Here is a 21564-nt window from a genome sequence, read left to right on the forward strand (position 1 = left end):
TCCTGACGGCTGGGAAAGCCTGCTTTCCATCTGAGGATTCCTGAATGAACACTGCCGATGATGGCAGGGATATAGCCTTCCACCCAAGCCAGAATTCAGGACACCACTGTTAGTGTCGTCCTACTTCGGGAATCTCCTAGGTGGTTTACATAAGCCATCATGATGTCGTTGTCAGACTGTACCTGCACGGTATTTCCGTGGAGGACCTGTCCTGTATGCTGGAGAACCTTGAATACTGCTCAGAGTTCTCAGATGTTTATGGGAAGCGCAAAAACTACTGGTGTCCACCTGCCCTGGAACAAGTGTGGACCTGTCACTGCTTCCAAGCCACGGATACTAGCGTCCGTCGTCAAAAGGACCCTGTCTGCAATCCCAAAGGGGGTGCCCCTTATTTAAGTGAGCTTTCTGCAGCCACCAGGCCAGAGAGAGACAAACCTCCGGGGAAAGCACTATTGACTTTATCCTATGGGGCAACCCATCCCATCCGGAGAAGATCAAGTTTTCTAGAGGTTCAGAGTGACACTGGGTACTCTCCACCATGTCAAACAGCAACACCCTGGAACCACATTGCCGAGTGAAGAGACACTCGGCGACTCTGCAGGCAACTGCGTACCTTTGCCTGTAATGCAGAGATCTTTTCCTCAATCACAAAGATCCTCAGATGTTGGGATAAGGAGCATCCTCTGAAGAATCAGAGAGGACCATTTCCAGTGTGTCAGTCAGCCCTAACGTAGCAACACAGATATTGTCCATTGCAGATGGCACTGAAATAGCTCTGGAGACACTGGCAGCAGCAGGAGGTCGCCCGGATTGGGTAACAAGCGAACCCCCTGCATCCGCAGGTGGGCTGCCATAACTGCCATGACCCTGGCAAAACTGGAAATGCTTATCGACCACTGCAAACCTGAGGAAAAACACTGGTGTTCTAAGAAAATAGGGACATTCAGGTAGTCACCCTGAATATATCCAACGACACCACAAAATTCCCAGGCTCCATTGAATGATGGAATGCAGGGTCCCCCTCCTGAACCGAGGTACCCTTAAAAATTTGTTGAAGGATTCAAGGTTGAGGATGTCCAGGTAAGACCCATTGGGTTTCTGTACCAGAAAGAGGATGGAGCAATACCTCGTTCCCCTTTGGGGCAACGGAATAGGTACTGTAACTCCTGCCTGGAGCATAGAGTGTAACACCCTCAAAAATTACAGGGCCTTGTCTTGAATTGACAGAAGACCTGTAACGAAAACCCATCTGGGAGGCGTTTACCGGGAGGAGAGGACATACCTTCAAGAAAATACCTCTTACTCCAGTGGCCGTGGAGGTCAGACACCAGCACTGGGCGAACTGGAGAAGCCGGCCTCCAACTCTGGGGTATGCGGGGGACCCGAACCGCAATGGCACCTGTAACAGTTTCCAGCAGCGTTTGTCATTCCCAGCACATGTAGTGAGAAAATGGCCACCGAGGAGCAGAGAGGAGGCAGGCACGGGGGAGGAGCGCTGACACAGCCCGCTCAGACCGCTGTGGAATGGCACTGTGCAGCGGGGGAGACGCCGGCTGTGAGACAGGGAAGGCGTTCTCCCCTGGCCTGCTATTAACCCCTGGGACGCCGCGCTGTACCGCACATGCTGCGTTCCGCTGTCCCTGGTGGTCTAGTGGAAGGCGCAGGATCAGTACCTGGCCCCACGCGCAGCCGGTCCCCAGGGAGCCCCCTGTCTGGGGACCAAAAAGGACTGTTACCGGCGGGTGCCCACCGCGTGACCCCGCCGATTACCTTGTCCCCCGTGCATCCGGCCACAGTCCAGGTACCTGGGGTCACCGCTAGCTGTGACCCCAGCTACCAACCAGCATCCCCGGATCGGTACCGGCGTTCTGGTACCAGCGGGGTATAGGAGTGACAGCATGGACGTCAATACTGACTGTCCTATGCTGGAGCACTCTAGTTGAGCAGCCACAGCTGCGAAGAAATCTTCAGGGGCCTTGAAAAGACCCCCCCCTCTGTACGGTGCGACTGGTCCGGCCAGGCACCGACGAAACCTGAGTGACCTGAGGCTCGGGGGCGGGGTATAGGAGAGGGTAAATAGTACACATTTATTTCTACAACTTCCTTATAAAGTCACTATATTTCAAGCTAAACAAATCTAGCAGTCAGGAATAGGATTCCCTGTTCCTTACGATTCCTTAGACTAAATATATTAGTTTTAAGAATATAGTTTAGCTCTTTGAGAAACTATGTCTGCACAGATTCTGGCTCTTCAGACTCCTTTTGGATTACAAATATCCCACAATTGTAACCTGGTTTCTCCTCTCTAGGAAGTCTGTGTCTAATACCCCTTTCAGACATACTGAGATTCCCGGGATTTTGGCCTGCCCCTGTCTGTGTGAAAGGTACCTACCCGGGAACACGTTCCCGGGTAGCCGCCCCTGCAATCAACCAGGGTTTTTCCCGGGACTTAAGTCCCGGGAAATTACCCTGCTTCTGTCTGAATGGTACTACCCGGGAATTTACTACTACCGGGCAGCACCAAGCAGCTTTTGCATGTAGCTGACAGCGCAGCGGGTCCTATAGGAAGCTCAGCATTACTTATTTGAGCTGACAGCGCAGAGCGTCCTATAGGACGCTCAGTGCTGCTGCTTTGAGCTGACCGCGCAGAGCGTCCTATAGGACGCTCAGCGCTGTTGCTTTGAGCAGACAGCGCAAAGCGTCCTATAGGACGCTCAGCGCTGATGCTTTGAGCTGACAGCGCAGAGCGTCCTATAGGACGGTCAGCGCTGCTGCTCACCACCCCCAGCACCGGCCGGCTGTGCCGCAGTGGGCCGCCCGCACTCCCGCTGGACCACCAGGGAATTAAAATAAATGTTAAAAAAATTATAATTTAAAAAAAAAAAAAAACTGCATTTCGATTGGCCGGCTTTTGGCTGCTGAATGATGACGACATCATCATCATCAGCCAGAGAGGGGATAGGCTAGGAGGAGCAGACGGCAGAGAAGAGGCAGGTAAGCAGAAAACCCTGCTCTTGTCTGAAAGGGGTCTACATGGGAATTTCCCGGGTAGACACTGTAGTGTGAAAGGGGGGTCTCGACCAAATACCCGGGAATTTGCACAGGAGAAATTCCCGGGTCTGAGCAGGAAATTTCCCGGGTTGTATGTCTGAAAGGGGTATAAGGAGAAAGCATCTACCAGCACCAGATAATGTATACACTTTATTTTACAATGTGCAGAGCACCTTATTGGAGTTCATGTAGCAGCAACTGTTTTTGTATATGGGCTGGGGCAAGTCATTTTTCAAAGTTTTTACAGATTATGAGATAGGGCTACTTTTAGTGGTGGCGTGCTTACCACTATTCTGTCACTACCATTATATAATGAGCTGCTATAGTGACATTTTTCAGCTTTATTCTTTACTTACCTGTTTGTCTTGATTTAGATTATAGCGTATCTAATTTGCTTCAGTTATTTCATAGACTCTCACACATGCTTGCATAATATATATTACGATCAATTAACATTTTGGGGTAACTCCTATTAGTCTACAACTAATATGCAAGACTTTTACATAAAGCGTTAACTACAAACTTAAATTATCCCACATCAGATAACAGGCAAAGCAAGTAGGAGCTCTGCTGCATGTTCAGTACTATATCAGTTACTGTACGTGTTGCATATATTTAAAGATGTACTTATGAACATTTCTAATAACAAGAGATATGGTAAGAACTTACCTTTGTTATCTCTGTTTCTACGAAGTCCATAGGGTCCACAGGGTTGACCTTGGGGGTATAGCTGGATCTGGATCCACGGGCACCACGCAGTTAAAGCTTTGCTGCTCCCAGGATGCACTTGGGTCCGTCCTCCTCTATACCCCGCCCCGGCCACAGGCACCTCAGTTGGTAAGCAGCTAAGGCCGGAGGAGGAGACTAAACAGAGAGAAGGAAGACTGGAACACACAAGAAACCATACTCACAGAAATGGGAGACGGAAAACCGGTGACCAGCCACACAGCCCATTTGAAGCCAGGTGCGTCAGGGCGGGCGCCCTGTGGACCCTATGGACTTCGTAGAAACAGAGATAACAAAGGTAAGTTCTTACCATATCTCTTGTTTTCTACTTCAGGGTCCATAGGGGGTCCACAGGGTTGACCTTGGGGATGTCCCAAAGCAGTTCAACTAAGGGCGGGGACGCTCCTGTGCTGAAAGGAGTACCCGGCGCCCAAAGGATGCATCCTGAGAGGCGAAGGTGTCAAACGCATAAAACCTCAAAAACGTCTGAATTGAAGACCAAGTAGCCGCCTTACACAGCTGAACAGCGGAGGCGCCACGTCTAGCAGCCCAAGAGGGACCCACAGAACGAGTGGAATGAGCCTTAACAGAGGCTGGCACAGGTAAACCCTCCTGCGCATAAGCCTCACAAATAACTGAACGAAGCCAACGGGCTATCGTTTGCTTGTTGGCAGGCCAACCCCTCTTGTGAAAACCAAAGAGGACAAACAAAGAATCCGACTTCCTAACCGAAGCAGTCCGGTCCACATAGATTCTAAGTGCCCGGACCACATCCAAGGAAGCCTCACCAGCCGAAAGATCAGGTGACTGAAAAGCTGGCACAACAAGTTCCTGATTAATGTGGAACTTTGAAACCACTTTGGGCAAAAACTCAGGACGCGTGCGGAGCACTGCCCTGTCCTGGTGAAAAATCAGAAAAGGAGGGCGACAGGAAAGCGCCCCCAATTCTGAAACCCTCCTGGCCGAAGCAATTGCCAGGAGAAAAATGGTCTTAAAACGTCAGCCACTTGAGCTCCACCGACTCAAGCGGCTCAAAAGGAGGACCCTGCAAGACCCTCAGTACCACCGTCAAGTCCCACGGAGCCACCGGAGGCACGAAGGGAGGCTGGATCCTGAGAACACCTTGGAAAAAGGTGTAAACATCTGGCAGTGTAGCAATCCGTCGCTGAAACCACACGGACAAAGCAGACACATGAACCTTCAGAGAGGCCAGGCGTAAGCCGAGGTCCAAACCCGATTGAAGAAATTCCAAGATTCTGGAAACCCGGAACACCTGCGGATCATAGTTTCTGGATTCACACCACTGAAAATAAGTGCGCCACACCCTGTGGTAAATCCGCGCGGAGGCAGGCTTGCGTGCCCTAAGCATGGTACCAATCACTGAACTGGAGAAACCCCTAGACCTCAAGACGGCTGTCTCAAGAGCCACGCCGTCAAAGACAGCCGACCCAGATCCGGGTAAAGGCAGGGCCCCTGAGACAACAGGTCCCGACGCTGAGGAAGAAGGTACGGAGCGTCGATGGAGAGGCACCTCAGATCGGAGTACCAAGGACGTCTGGGCCACGCCGGAGCCACCAGCACGAACGTGCCGCCGTCCTGCTTGAATTTCCGCAGAACCCGAGGAAGTAAGGATATCGGAGGAAACAGATACGCCAGGTGAAACGTCCATTTCACCGACAGAGCGTCTACCAGACAGGCGCCTGCGTCTCTTGTCCTTGACCCGTAAACGGGCAACTTGTGATTGTGACGGGAGGCCATCAAGTCCAGTTCCGGCAGCCCCCACCTGTCCACGAGTAGCTGAAACACCTCTGGGTGAAGCGACCATTCCCCGGGATGCACATCGTGACGGCTGAGGAAGTCCGCCTCCCAATTGAGGACTCCGGGAATGAAGACTGCCGAGATCGCTGGAACGTGACACTCCGCCCAAGCAAGAATGCGAGACACCTCCGACATTGCTGCCCGACTGCGAGTTCCCCCTTGGTGGTTGATGTACGCCACCGTGGTGGCGTTGTCGGACTGCACCTGAACCGCCCTTCCGTGAAGAGCGGGGCCGGACGACTGCAGGGCCCTGTACACAGCCCACAGTTCCAGGATGTTGATGGGGAGAAGTGCTTCTTCCGCGGACCAACGACCCTGAAGCGATAATGAGCCGGTCACTGCCCCCCAACCCCGAAGACTGGCATCCGTCGTGAGCAGGACCCAGTCCGGGATCCAAAAGGGGCGCCCCTCGACCAGATGCACCGTCTGAAGCCACCAAGCCAAAGACTGCCGAACCTCCGCGGACAACACCAGCATCTGAGAGCGGATCCGGTGAGGTAACCCGTTCCACTCCGATAGAATCAGCCCCTGCAGGGGCCGGGAATGGAACTGGGCAAATTCCACCATGTCGAATGTCGACACCATGGACCCCAGAACTCTCATAGCTGAATGGACCGACAGGCGGCAACTGCTCAGGCAACTGTGTATCCGCAGCTGCAGGGAGGAGACCTTCTCTGGAGTCAGGAAAATCCGCTGCTGACGAGAATCCAGCAGGGCTCCCAAATGAACCATCCGCTGTGATGGAATCAGGGAGGACTTCTTCCAGTTTATCAACCACCCGTGTGCCTGAAGACAAGCAATGGTCAGGTGGAGATGTCGAAGAAGCACCTCCGGGGAGCTCGCCAGCAGCAGAAGATCGTCCAGGTACGGCAACAGACGTAGACCCTGACCCCGAAGGTGGGCAGCCATAACCGCCATCACCTTGGTGAACACCCTCGGAGCCGTGGAAAGGCCAAAAGGCAACGCCCGAAATTGGTAGTGACGGTTCAGGATAGCAAACCTCAGATACCGCTGATGTGCCGGTGCTATGGGCACATGGAGATAGGCGTCCTGGATATCGAGGGAGACCATATAATCCCCGGGTTCCATCGCCAGAATGATGGAACGTAACGTTTCCATCCTGAACCTGGGAACTCTGAGGTATCTGTTCAGAGACTTCAAATTCAGGATAGGGCGATGAGAACCATTGGGTTTCTGTACCAGAAACAGAGTAGAATAGTACCCCGTCCCGCGCTGAGACTGCGGAACGGGAACAATGACCCCTGCTTGTAGCAAGGATTCTATAGCTACCTGAATCTGACCAGCTTTGGTCTTGTCCAGAGAAGGACTCGTACAAAAAAACTGGTGGGGCGGCCTGAACCGAAAAGACAGGGCGTACCCCTGAGAGACTACTTCTCGAACCCAGGCATCCGTGGTGGTATTGTGCCAACACTGGGCGAATTGGAGAAGTCGGCCTCCCACTCTGGGGTCCCCCAGAGAGAGGCCCGTCCCATCAGGCAGCAGGCTTATCCTCCTGCTTGGAAGAAGGGCGCCGAGCACTCCATGCCTGCTTCTTGGGCTTGGGTGCGGCCTTGGTCGCCGAATGTCTCGGGAAGGACTGGCCCTTGGCCTTACCCTGAACCCGAAAGGACCGAAAGGCAGAGCTCCTCACTTTAGCCGGCGCAGAGGCCGAAGGGAGAAAAGCCGACTTGGACTTAGCCAAAGTATCCACTATTCTGTCCAAATCCGGACCAAATAGTAAATCACCATTAAAAGGCAAGGCCTCCAGACCCTTTTTTGAATCTGCATCAGCCCTCCAGGACCTCAGCCACAGGGAGCGCCGAGCAGATACCGCTGCAGCCGACACCCTAGAAGTGAGCAGGCTGGCATCCAAAGACGCTTCCCCAATATAGGAAGCTGCATCCCGCATCTGTCCCACTAACGCTCTCTGGATATCCGGAGCCTCATCAGGAAAGGTATCCTCCAAGGCATTGGCCCATGCCTCAATGGCTTTAGCCACCCAGGAGATAGCCATGGACGGGCGAGCCACCGCCCCGGAAAGAGAATAAATGGACTTTAAACAAGTCTCCACCTTCCTGTCCGTGGGATCCTTCAAAGAGGAGATAGACGGCAATGGCAACGTCGCGCTTTTGATCAAGCGGGTAACGTGGGAATCCACCGCCGGCGGAGTTTCCCATTTCCTGCAATGAGCTTCAGGAAAAGGATAGTTCGCCGCCAACCTCTTCTGTGGATGGAACCTCTTACTAGGTAATTGCCAGGCCGCCGCCATATGATCCGATAATTGATCAGACAGGGGGAACACAGTTGAGGTCACCTTGGCCTTTTTAAAATTAGGAAACTTCGACCTAGGAGCCGGCGCATCATCCTCAACATGTAGGATAGCCCGCACCGCCCTAACTAAGGCTGGAACATTAATGGAGGACTTAGCTTCCACCTCCTGCCCCATGACATCAGAGTCAGAGTCCTCATGGATTTCTCCATCATCTGAGGACACTTCCGAGTCCGACAACTGCGCAGCTAGTGAACTCACAACCGGACGTTTAGACACCCTTGGTGGCACATCACCTTGCAACATAGACTGAAACGCCGAGGATGAAGCCGCCAGACTCTGTACGGAGCTGGATAGAACATCCACCCAAGGCGGAGGAGCCGTCGGAGCAACACTCTGCAAAGGCACTACAGACTGACACGTCCCTGGGGAAGACTGCACATACACAGGCAGTCCCGAGTAAGGACCCACAGTCTGGGCCCCGGGGGAAGACCGCAACATTTGTGGAACCCTCGGGGAATGGGGGATGGTGGGCTGCGGTAACGCCCTAGAAGGGACCGCTGATGGGACCGATAACCGGTCCGCAATAGACGCCAGCACCTGTGAAAACATCGCCCAAGGAGGGTCCTGTGATACAGGGGGGTTGGAGGGGCCCGGTACCAGCTGGCACCGCCCGCACAGACCATCCTGAGATAAGTCCTCCCCATCAACTCCAGCAGCACAGCGTCTGCAGGAAAATAGCACAGGAGCCACAGAGCGCTCAGTCTCCTCATCCGACATGATACCGTAAATACACAAGAAATAGGTATCACCAGAGGAATTACGGTTTTAACACCCGCGCACTCACCAGTATGCGAAACAACAGCCCAGATATGGTACTGTGTAGCACACAACAGTATGTGACTGACCCCACAAATACGTGTTTTATATATGTGAGGGTCTCAGAAAAACGCCCTTCCCCCACACACCTGCCGGGCCGTAGGAGAAGGAAAGGGATAGTTATAAGCTGACAGTAAGGAGAATAAGTCACAGACAGGCAGCACTAGCAATAGTCACATACAATGCAGAAAAGTTAGTACTCACTGCACCTTCCGCTACAATCAACCGCCCAGATTCAGTGTCTGGGAGGGCTATAGCGCTGTGTACACTGTCCTTTAGCAGGGGAGAGGTACACAGGGGGACCGGTCCACTTGATACCGCCTGGGAGTCTGCGATGTGCCAGTAAAGATGGCCGCCGGAGACCTCAGAGGAGGAGTGGCCGAGACATAAGAGCAGCTCAGCGACGCCAGACTCCTAGTTGAAAGGCGCGCTGAGCTGAGGGGAGGAGCCGCTAGACAGGGAAGGCTGCCTCCCCTGGCTAGCAATTAACCCCCGGGTTGCCGGTCCCGCTACCAGCCTGATACCCTGGTGGTCTAGCGGACACGCGGGGTATTCCTCAATTGAGGGGGAGCCCGCCGCCGCCGCTAGCGCCTCCGGTCTGTCCCCAGAGACTGGAGGCTCCTGACTGCATTGAAGTATCCGCGGGCCGCCGCACGCGGCGACCCGCGGCTTACCTGATCCCCGTCGCGTCCGGCAGCAGTCAAGGGAGTCCCCAGAGCCCGGCTAGTACAGGCTCTGGGGTCCCGCCGCGATCCCCAGAGCTGTACTGGCGTCGCGGCGCCAGCGGGGAGAAGGAGCGGCAGCGTGGACGTCCTAAAGGACAGTCTGATGCTGCCGCTCTAAAAGTGTAAAAAAAGAAGAAAAAAATAAAAAAATTTTCTTTTAAAATAAAGCTTAGGGGCTGCTCCTGCAGCCCCACTGCGACAGGGTGACCCGACTCCGGCCGGGCACCAACTAAAACTGAGGTGCCTGTGGCCGGGGCGGGGTATAGAGGAGGACGGACCCAAGTGCATCCTGGGAGCAGCAAAGCTTTAACTGCGTGGTGCCCGTGGATCCAGATCCAGCTATACCCCCAAGGTCAACCCTGTGGACCCCCTATGGACCCTGAAGTAGAAAAATAATTACTCTTACAATTCAGGGGTCATGAAGGTCTTTGGTGGAATGGTACTTAAAGAGTATGGGTTTCTTTTTATCAAAGATTATGTTTGTTACAACTAGAGAGGGAGTAATCTCTGAAAAAAGGTAAGCTGGACACACTTGGGTACATTTTAATTAATGGGGGGTATTCAATTAGCCCTGGTATTTTTCAAGGGCAAAAAAACTGGACTTTTCCCCATTTTTAAGCTTTGGGCAATTCAACTAGAGCCCCTTTTCTTCCCCCGAAAAATGATCAGTTTTCGGATGAACACATGACAAGCTCATGGAACGATGCATTTCTGCGGGCGGCATCCCAAAACCAGGCTAAATATTGGGGATTTTTTTTTTTTTTTCAAAGCCGAGGTCCAGAAAAAAAAACGCCAGATGTGGACAAGCTTTAGGGGCAAATTGTATTATCCCCGGGGGATCAATTAGCGTGCTGCAATTATAACCAGTCAGTTGTGTAAATTATTTGCACCTTTTAACACACCAGCCGACTTAATATGGCCGTTTTAATGTCAACTAATGAAACTTTAAGATCTCTTGATAAGCACTTAATACAAAGTCATTTTAAAGATTAGGTAACAGGATTTTTTGTACACTACACAGATGCAAAATTGAAAGAACAGTTAGAAAAAGACTTCAGAAAACTTGCATAAAGCAATTCATTAATTCCTTTAAATTTACCACACATTAGTAAAAATGAAAATCCTTGTACACGACCCATCTAAGCTTTCAGCAGATAAATCATGTCTTACCTGAAGAAACATCTTCCTTCTTCGTGATCATATGGTCCTTAGTGAATTTAACCCTTTGATGTGCTTCTATACAGGTCTTACAAAGCCATTCCCCACATTCTACACACAACCCAACAGCACTTGCATTGTCTTCACAGCTTGTACAAACCTAGGGTAAATAGAAAAGGCATTTAAAGCTTGCATAGATATGAAATAAGAAAATAAATCTTTGGGACAATAAATCCAGCATTTTGGTTAGTGCGAGATGGCTATATCTAGATTAGTGGCAAGCAAGTCCTTTGTAAGGACAGTGTCACACTTGCTTACCAACTACACCCTAAAAAGGCAAATTCCATTCATTCAAAAAAAAACACGTAGAGGTCTGCAGTCACTTGCAAAGCATCAGAACCTTTGAGAGCAAATTACCACCCTCACACATACAAATTAAAACTATATCAAACTAGCTAAAACACAAGAATTTTAAGTATAGACTATGGGGGCGATTCCAATCAGTGTGGGAATAGCCCCCACAAGGGAGCTCCCGGCGCTATTCAATTCAGCTGTTTTGTCCTACTAAGAATTTCTTCTCACACCCTCCTGCGGGTGCGAGGAGAAATCAGACTAAAGTGCCGGCCGTGAGGTCAACTTCCGACTTAAAACGGAGCTAATGGTGCGTATACACTGGGCGATAAAGTGGACGACTGAACGATAATGATAGCGTTAAGTCGTCCATTTTTAACCCCAAAAAGATGAACGATAACGACGACGCGCGTTCCCGCGGGTCGTTCGTCATTATCGTTCATCGGGCTGACATGCAGGCCAACCTGACGATCTCGTCAGGTTGCTGCATGTTGGGGAATAGGGGAGAGAGCCCGTCGCTGAACGATATCGTTAATGATATCGTTCAGCGGCTGTGCTCAATGTCATGAACGACATTGAGCACAGCCTGCCGGGGACACACTACACGATATCGCTCAGGGAGCATATCGTGTACCCACCATAACAGTCTTGCAGACTCTACTGTAGATGGAGAGCTGGCTCTCGCGACAGACTGCTAAAGTAGCGAGAACCTGTATTCTCTGACTTAAGTGCTTCTATAGTAGGACTTCACATTGCGGTGAATTGAATAGCTCCGGGACCAACATCCTGATGCTATTCACATCGCAATGAATTGAATTGCCCCCTATGTATCGTATCCAGCTGGTTACATTAATTAAGTTTAGCAAAAATATTCAATACGCAGAAAATTGATGGTGTATGTAGAAATTTGATTAAAATCAAAGGGCTTCATACATTGGCATACTACAGATGTGTCCACATACACCTTTCCTAAACTCTAGCCATATGGCCAAATTTGCCATACCGTGGACTCTGACATAGCAATGCCTTGTGATTTTTCTTAGAATTTGCCACTTTTAAACTGTTACTTTACACACAATATTTTGCAGAAAAAAAAATAATTGGCAATTTATCCAATCACTACTGGTGGTACTGCCGTGCTAAGCATCTTGTGCTAAATAAAGCAAAAAAGGAAAGGTGTAAGATCTGCATATTACATCAGTATATAGGTTAGTAATGAATACTACTATGTGTCGAATTCAATTAGCCGTGGTAATTTACCATGTGAGGAAAAGGGTGGTCACCTTGGACTCTTACACCCGAGCCTATTCCATTACAACCCCTTTTCCTTGCACAGTAAAATTGTGGCTAACGCACATTAACCAGCATGATTGCGGCACCTGCGATAAGGGCACTTACCGCAGACTTCTGTTCAAGCCACCTCAGGCTCGAACAGAAATGCATGTTGAGTGTAGCGTGCAGGCTGTAAATGAATAGCACCAGCCGACCAATTAGCCGGTGGATAATTACAGCAGCTAATTGAATCCCGCCCTTTGACTGATAATACTGCTCAAAACCAAAAAGTAAAAACAGACTAGAAAACTTGCATAGGAGTACAAAGCAATATATCTTTATATTCAAGCATCAACGATCATTGCCAGGGCAACTGTTATACTGAAACAAGCTTTAATGTTCACCAGTGTCAGTAGGGTATGCTGCCTATAAAAGCAGCCTGGGCTGTGCACAGTACTTTATAAAATAGTTGACACCTTGAAAGGTTGTCTTTTATGTCTTGGTCCACCAGGCATTTGCTAACAATACCATAGTATACTGAATGTGTTACTCTTTGGCATCTTGATTCATACTTCTCTACTCTGTAAAGCTGTATATTCCTCAAGTTCAGAACAAAGAACACAGGCCCACATCAAGATAGTCTGAGTATACATATAACAGGGATGAATCAGATCCCAAATTTTAGGATTTGGCCAAGCACCAAATCATTTCAATAGAACTCCACAGAATACCAAACTGATCTAAAAACAAAAACATTTTATTATTGTAGCTGCTGGAATATAAACATCTACAAATAAAAAAAACCTTGTGCTGTAAATCACAGGGATATGAGAATTTTATATTGGGCACACCTTTAATAGACATTTTATTTTTATATGTACACATTTATATTTACTTTTACTTCTTTTTTGGGATAAGGGGTGAGATGGAGAAAACACAATTACTACCAGTTATTTGGATAGCATCATCATAGGATGTACAGAATTTTTCTCAGCAGCCAATTAACCTACTAAATGTATTTATGGAGCTCATTTCCAAAAGGTACCAAATCCATCTAAACAAGTTTTACAGCAATGGAGAAAAAAACGCTGAGGGTATGCAATTGAAGTGACCTCGCTCACTCTTTGCTCATATATTCTTTCCGTGCCAAACATTATATTTGCATACGTCATAAAGATATTTTGCCCTTTATTATGGACTTATTCAAAAAATAAATTTAGATTTGGTACCTTTTGAAAACAAATTTGGGATTTTGTACATTTTGGCAAGAAAATTCAATTTAAAATACATGTAGAAGTAAATCCATTACACTATAAAGAACGTTTGACTAACTTATGTTACTTAAAAATAATCTATATAGAAGGGAATGCTTGCTATTAAGTGAAAAGAAAGGTCACTTATGTTAAACACTTTTTCTCTGCACAATGAACACAATGGGCTCGTTTCAATTGAACGCGAATTAGCAATAGCGCTGGGAAGGACCTCCCAGAGCTATTCAATACTGCGCGCGGTTAAGTATTTCTTCTCACATCCCTCCAGGGATGCAAGCAGAAATCCGACAAAAGTACAGACTTGATGCAGTTTTCTGCCCTCAGCGCCGGGGAAACAGCATTACGCCAGGCAGTTTAGTCGGAGAACGCCCTTTCTCGCGACTAAACACCATATTTAAGATGCGAGAATGGGCATTCTTGGGCAGCACAGACGGTGTAATGGTTACCATTACTGCCTCAAAGCACCAAGGTTGTGGGTTCGATTCCCACTACAGCCCTAATTGTGTGGAGTTTGTATATTATCCCTGTGCTTGCGTGGGTTTCCTCCCGCACTCCAAAAAGATACCAATAGGGTTAATTTTGTTGGGAGCCAATTAACCTAGTGTGTATGTGATAGGAAATAGAGATTGTAAGCTCCACTGGGGCAGGGACTGATGTGAATGGCCAAATATGCTCTGTATATAAACAACTTGTAATACATAAATAATAATTCTCCAACCTCAATTGAATCGATCTCCATGTTTAAAAGTACGAGAACGGACAATCTCCTACCTAACAGCGCGCAAAATTTAATAGCTTCGGGAGCTCTTTCCTGGCGTTATTTGATTCGCATTCAATTGAATCGAGCCCAATGATATTCAGTCATCATTAGCAACTGAGGTATTAGTATCAACTTATACTTCTGTATTACACTATAAAATGCGTTTGGAAAATGGCAACTGGTTTACATCTTTGTACTCTATGGGATAGCAGTGCCACGATGTCTTTCTTTTAGCCTCTCGCACATGACTCTTAAGCCGGGTACACACCAGTGTTCGCAAATACGCGCTATAGCGCGTAGTTTACCCTATATCGGGGACTGGGGACTGACTTTTTAAAAGTCCCCGGGGATGCGCTGCGCTGTGGCCAATCCCTGACAGCTGGCTGCAGCACAGCGCGTCTCCCTGCAGTCAGATAGACTCTCATTGGCTGCTGCAGTAGAAAGCCGTGCCGGGATCAAGTGTCTGATCCCAGCATCGTTACAGCGTCCGTGCCCGGCGCTGGGACAGTGTTTGTTCCCAGCGCCGGGTAAGCCACCGCGGCAGGTACATGGTGAAGGGACCGCTTGGTCCCTTCAACTAGTGGCGGCGGGAGAAGCTTGGCTCCGGGCGCAAGCTGAGCGGAGCTCGCTGCCCGGAAGCCAAGTAGCGGCGGCAGTGGTTTGGCACTGGCCGCGAGCTTTGGCTCGCGGTCCAGCAGCCAATAGGAGGCAGACGCGACGAGCCGCGATTGGCTCGTCGCGTCTGCCCACACGCGGCGTCATGAATAGCCGCTGCTGAGCGGGAACACGATCAGTCCGTCGGCAGAGGGGGCCAGAAGACGGCGCGATCAAGAAGGAAGAGGCGGTGCCGCTGGCAGGGGACCGCTCCTGGGGGCACTGCACAGGGGGACCGCTCCTGGGGGCACTGCACAGGGGGACCGCTCCTGGGGGCACTGCACAGGGGGACCGCTCCTGGGGGCACTGCACAGGGGGACCGCTCCTGGGGGCACTGCACAGGGGGAAAGCCATATTACCTGAAAGATCATGGAGGCATTAAAACATGCATTTAAGGGACTTGTGGGGATATCTGATGCTGTTGGGGGTATCAGATCTGCATTTTAGGGGCATGTGGGGATGTGTGGTGGCATATGCGGAGCTCTAAAGCATAAATTATGATGGGATCCAGAAATGGTCAGGTAGGACCCCATTTTTTTAAAGTGGTGGGTCCCTGGGACCCACAAATTTTGTCGCTCACCGCGATCACTGCACACTAGACGAAATGTCGTTCAATCCACCGTCCACATCGACCAGTGTGTATTCGCTATGTCGCTGACTATGTGCTCCCACGCGTCGCCGGACCTGGTAAATGTACCAACCAAAATACAATGTAGAGCCAAATAAAAAAAATTATTTAATTGAACATTACTACACTAGTAGAAAAAATAATCAGTGAGAGGGATCATGACTCAGCAAGTCAGAAGTAGCTGCTGATCATCATCAGTGTGTATTTTGCACCTCAGATCCAGCATTCGCAAGTTACATGGGCGTTTTTGGGTGTGGCATGCGCAAAGGACACTTTTGCATGGAAATGCCCATATTGTACACAAACTATGCTGCTACCCACCGTCTACACTTAATTTAACTTCTCTAAAGCTGGGTACACACCTGAACAAAGCGCCGATCATTCAACGGTACTTCCGATGTTGCGATCGTGTGGCCCAGGATACACACAGAGCAGACATCAGGAACGATACTTGTGTGTACTCCACTTTGCACCGTCCCATCTGACGTGCAGCATATCAGATGGGACGATGCAATGAACGATGTGTACAAACAGATTGGGAGTACACAATACATAGTGGTCGTAGGTGTCATGATTGCTACACAAATCGTGTATTGTGTACCCAGCTTAAGTGTGAGGAATGATCACCACAAATGTGCAATATGAAAAAATAGCAGTTTGCACCAAAGGAAAAAAACATTTACCTCCAACTCTAACACACCACATATGTAGAAACTAGACTCTGTATAGCGTTTACTGAGAATAACCGTATTTCCCTCCTTTGCAGCGTTTTCTATATGTAATGCTTTTAAAAGAACATTTATAACAAAGATGCTACAAAACAAATCTGTCCTGACAAAAATAAATCTAAAGCTTAAAGTTATGCTGCTTAATACCTGCATACTTCCATAATTATGTTATCCATATCCTTTGCCATATGGCCATACCCAAATTTATTCTAACACTTGAGCAAGGTCGACAGGAGAGTTTGGACAGCCTTATCAAGGAGGATCAGGTGCAGCTTGTCATCTTTGCTGACTGATGAGCTCTGCAAACCAATTTATGCTGGGTATAAACCGGCAGATATATTGGGCGATCAGTTGATCGGCCAATATATCTTGTGTGCGTCGGGCAGTGTTTACCAGCAATATGTCTTAACGATATTGCGTTGGTTGTGCTCCACTGCAGATTCCCAATATATCTGCAGATATTCCATATCAACATAAGAAAAAAGAGCACAAAGACCAATAATTTAAAAGAACAAATCCTTTGATATACATTAAAAAGGATATCTTATTATCATAAATGCAGTGAAATATTTAAAAATTTATAGTGTAAATAAGACAAGAAAATAGTGTTTATTAAAATGAGTTCAATATTATGGCTCCGGTCTCAAATTGTTGTTATTAAATCACATTTATTCAAGCTCAATGGCCTATTTATAAATAAAAGATAATCATTGCGATTGCCCCATTTGTATAAATAACAGTCACTCTCAACCAATTAGATTTCTGACAAGGCAACATCAATCTAAAAAGATTATAAATTACAAAGTGATGTGATATGTATGTATGTATGCATGTATAAATATATATTACATACACTCTACAGTGTAAAAGTATTAGGCAGGTGTGGAAAAAAATGCTACAAAGTAAAGGCCGGTACACACTACTAGACGATGTCTAGTGTGCGCCAACCTCGTTAGCAATGCACCCCGGCATCTGTAAGTGCATACACACTTGCTGATGCCGAAGGCGACTGTGCAAGAGCAAGGGCCATACTGCGTTCAGTAGCATGACCCTTGCCGACTGTTGCCCATCGGACCTGCATGCATGCGGAAGCACGCATAGTCAGTGACATTGAGGGTACACGGATGACATATCGTCTGGAGTGTACCCGGCATTAGAATGCTTTCAAAAATAGCAGTGTTAATTGTTTAATTTGATCAATTAACAAAATGCAAATGCATGAACAGAAGAGAAATCTAAATCAATATTTAGTGTGACCACCCTTTGCCTTCAAAACAGCATCAATTCTTCTAGGTACACTTACACAAAGTCAGGGATTTTGTAGGAATATAGTCAGGTGTATGATTGGTTAATCATACACCTGACTATATTCCTAAAGGTGACAATGATCATTTTCATATGTAGGTTTAAACAGTCAATGGGCTGAACTCAATTGATTCCTGCCCCCATCGCACCCGACGGAGCTATTCAATTCTTGCTCCTGTCTGGCACGATCAGCTGACAGCGCTACATTTCAGCTCACAGCCCCAGGGGGGTGAGAGCTGAAATGTGAGAAAAGTGACATGTTTGGGCGCCCAAATATCACTTTTCGCGATCGCGCTTTGGACTTTGGTCGGGTTTAGCTGCTTTACGCGGCTAAACCCCACCACTTTGGGCGCGATCAGCACGAAAATCTGGAACAATTGCATAGCGGCCCGCGAATTCCTGTCACAATTGAATTCCGCCCATTAACAGAAACAGCTGTGTAGGAGGCTTAAAACTGGGTGAGGAACAGCCAAATTCTGCTACAAAGGTGAGGTTGTGGAAGACCATGTGACAGGACATGCACCATGGCAAGACTGAGCACAGCAACAAGACACAAGGTAGTTGTACTGCATCGGCAAGGTCTCTCCCAGGCAAAGATTTCAAAGACGACTGGGGTTTCAAAATGTGCTTGCTTCCCTTATAAATTGGAAGATGTCCAACAGTGCCATCAGCTCAGAACTGGCAGAAACCAGTGGGACCCAGGTACACCCATCTACTTCGGAGAAGTCTGTCCAGAAGTGGTTTTCATGGATAAATTGTGGCTGAAAAGCCATACCTTCGATGTGGAAACAAGGCCAAGTGACTCAACTATGCACAAAATATGAGATATGGTAAGAACTTACCCTTGTTATCTCTATTTCTACGAAGTCCATAGGGTTCCACAGGATACCTTGGGGTATAGGTGATGACGTCAGGCATCGGGCACCATAGAGTTAAGTTTTCAGCCTCCCAGGATGCACTAGGGCCCCCCTCCTATACCCCGCCCCCGAGCCAAGGCATCTCAGTTAGTACCAAGCCATAGGCCGGAGGAGGAGAAGGAAGAGAGAGAAAAAAAGATCTGGATACACACAAGAATCACATTCTCACCAGAGGGAGACGGAAAAACCGGTGACCAGAGCAAAGCCCATCTGCACCACAGGTGCGACAGGGCGGGAGTCCTGTGGAACCCTATGGACTTCGTAGAAATAGAGATAACAAGGGTAAGTTCTTACCATATCTCATATTTTCTACTTCAGGGTCCATAGGGTATCCACAGGATAACTTGGGAATGTCCCAAAGCAGTATCCTTTAAGGGTGGGGACGCTCCTGTGCTGGAAGGAGAATCCGCCGCCCGAAGGAAGCATCCTGAGAGGCGAAGGTGTCAAACCTGTAATACCTCACGAAGGTATGGACAGAGGACCATGTAGCAGCCTTGCAGATCTGGACTGCAGAGGCACCACGTCGAGCTGCCCACGAAGGACTCACAGACCTAGTGGAATGAGCCTTCACAGAAGGAGGAACCGGCAAGCCTTCATGAAGATAAGCTTCAGAAATAGCCATACGGATCCAGGCTGCCAAAGTTTGCTTTGAAGCAGGCCAACCCTTTTTACGGAAGCCATAGAGGACAAACAAGGCGTCCGACTTCCTAAACGAAGAAGTGCGGTCAACATAAGTCCTTAAGGCCCGCACAACATCCAAAGTGGCCTCACCCACTGAAAGGCCGGGTGAGTTAAAAGCCGGAACAACTATTTCCTCGTTAACATGAAACTGGGAAACAACTTTGGGAAGAAAGTCAGGACGAGTGCGTAGCACTGCCCTGTTCCCATGAAAAATCAAGAAAGGGGGTCTACAAGAGAGCCCCTAAATCAGAAACACGTCTGGCTGAAGCTATGGCCAGAAGGAAAACTTAGCTGTTAGCCATTTAAGATCCACTGAACCCAGTGGTTCAAACTGTGGTCCTTGGAGAGCCCTCAGGACCACAGCCAAGTCCCAAGGCGCCACAGGTGGAACAAATGGCGGCTGAATTCGCAGAACACCTTGCATAAAGGTGCGCATATCAGGGATTGTAGCAATCATACGGTGAAACCAGACAGACAGGGCCGAAACCTGCACCTTCAAAGAAGCAAGGCGAAGCCCATGGTCTAGTCCTGCTTGTAGGAAGGAGAGTACCCGAGACAGACGAAACTCCCGCGGTGCATAACCTCTCGGTCGACACCACTGGAAGAACGTATGCCACACGCGATGGTATATTCTCGCGGAAGACGGTTTCCGAGCTCTTAGCATGGTACGCACTACCGAGCTGGAAAACTCCCTGGACCTTAACATGGCCGTCTCAACAGCCACGCCGTCAAAGACAGCCGAGTCAGGTCCGGATGAAGACAAGGACCCTGTGACAGAAGGTCCGGTCGGAGTGGTAACCGCAGAGGACTGTCCACGGACAGACCCTGAAGGTCTGAGAACCAGTGCCGTCTGGGCCATGCGGGAGCTATCAACAGGAGCGTTCCTCCTTCCTGTTTGAATTTCCGGATTACCCGTGGAAGAAGGGAAACCGGAGGAAAGAGATAAGCAAACCGGAACGTCCACTGGACGGACAGAGCATCTACCAGAGACGCCTCTTTGTCTCTTGTGCGAGACCCGTACACCGGCAACTTGTTGTTGTGCCGGGACGCCATGAGGTCGATCTCTGGAAGACCCCACCTGTCCACCAGCAGTTGAAAAACGTCCGGGTGCAGGGACCATTCCCCCGGATGAACGTCCTGGCAACTGAGAAAGTCCGCCTCCCAGTTTAGCACTACCGGGATGAAGACAGCAGATAAGACCGGAAGATTGCGCTCCGCCCATACCAGGATCCGAGACACCTCTACGAGAGCCGCCCGACTTCGGGTTCCTCCTTGCCGGTTTATGTAGGCCACGGCGGTAGCGTTGTCCGACTGGACCTGCACTGGGCGACCTTGGAGAACCCGATGCGCCTGCTGGAGAGCATTGAAGACCGCTCTGAGTTCCAAGATGTTTATTGGAAGCTCTGCTTCTGCCGGAGTCCACCTGCCCTGGAACAAGTGTGGACCCGAAACTGCTCCCCAGCCCCGAGGCCTGGCGTCAGTTGTCAACAGGACCCAATTCGCCACCCAGAACGGACGACCCTTGTTGAGATGGGTCGTCTGCAACCACCAAGCAAGCGAACCTCCGGAGTGAGCATTATCGTCTGGGATTTTGGAGACTGAGGCAGTCCATTCCATTTGGACAGGATCAGGTGCTGCAGAGGTCTGCAGTGAAACTGGGCATATTCCACCATGTCGAACACCGACACCATGGAGCCCAGTAACCTCATCGCCGAGTGTAGAGACACCCGGCAGCTCTGCAGACAACTGCGCACCCTCGACTGTAAGGCAGAGATCTTTTCCCCTGTCACAAAGATCCTTTGCTGTCCCGAGTCCAATAAGGCTCCGAGGTGCAGAATCCGCTGAGACGGGATCAGGGTGGACTTCTGCCAGTTTATCAACTAGCCGTGCCGATGCAGTAGCGCAATGGTCAGGTCCAAGTGGCGGAGAAGGAGCTCCGGAGATCCTGCCACTAAGAGAAGGTCGTCCAAGTACGGCAACATACGGACTCCCTGCAGCCGCAGGGAAGCCGCCATGACCGCCATCACCTTGGTGAAAACACGTGGTGCTGTCGCCAGGCCAAAAGGTAACGCCCGGAACTGAAAGTGGTCGCTGCGGATTGCAAATCTGAGGAACTGCTGATGGCGCAAAAGAATAGGGACATGCAGGTAAGCGTCCGGTATGTCCAATGACACCATGTAGTCCCCAGGTTCCAGCGCCAGAATGATGGACCGTAGAGTCTCCATCCGAAACTTCGGCACCCGCAAAGGTTTGTTGAGAGCTTTGAGGTTGAGAATCGGACGAAACGACCCATTGGGTTTCTGCTCCAAAAAGAGCTTGGAATAGAAACCCTGGCCCCTCTGGGAGAATGGAACAGGCACTATAACTCCAG

The 21564-nt window shown here is 49.4% G+C and overlaps 1 protein-coding gene across 2 annotated transcripts in view; it reads right to left on the minus strand.

Annotated features, from left to right (window-relative positions):
* The window catches only part of TRIM33 (tripartite motif containing 33), a 167767-nt gene that overhangs the window by 89197 nt on the left and 57006 nt on the right, over positions 1–21564 (minus strand). For both annotated transcript variants that reach the window (XM_088446302.1, XM_088446301.1), the window contains exon 3: positions 10639–10786. In XM_088446302.1, the coding sequence (XP_088302428.1) occupies positions 10639–10786 (148 nt within the window). The remainder of the gene's footprint in view (positions 1–10638; positions 10787–21564) is intronic.

Source organism: Taudactylus pleione, unplaced genomic scaffold (genome assembly GCF_031769625.1).
Source record: "Taudactylus pleione unplaced genomic scaffold, aTauple2 ptg000396l, whole genome shotgun sequence".
Lineage (NCBI taxonomy): Eukaryota > Metazoa > Chordata > Amphibia > Anura > Myobatrachidae > Taudactylus > Taudactylus pleione.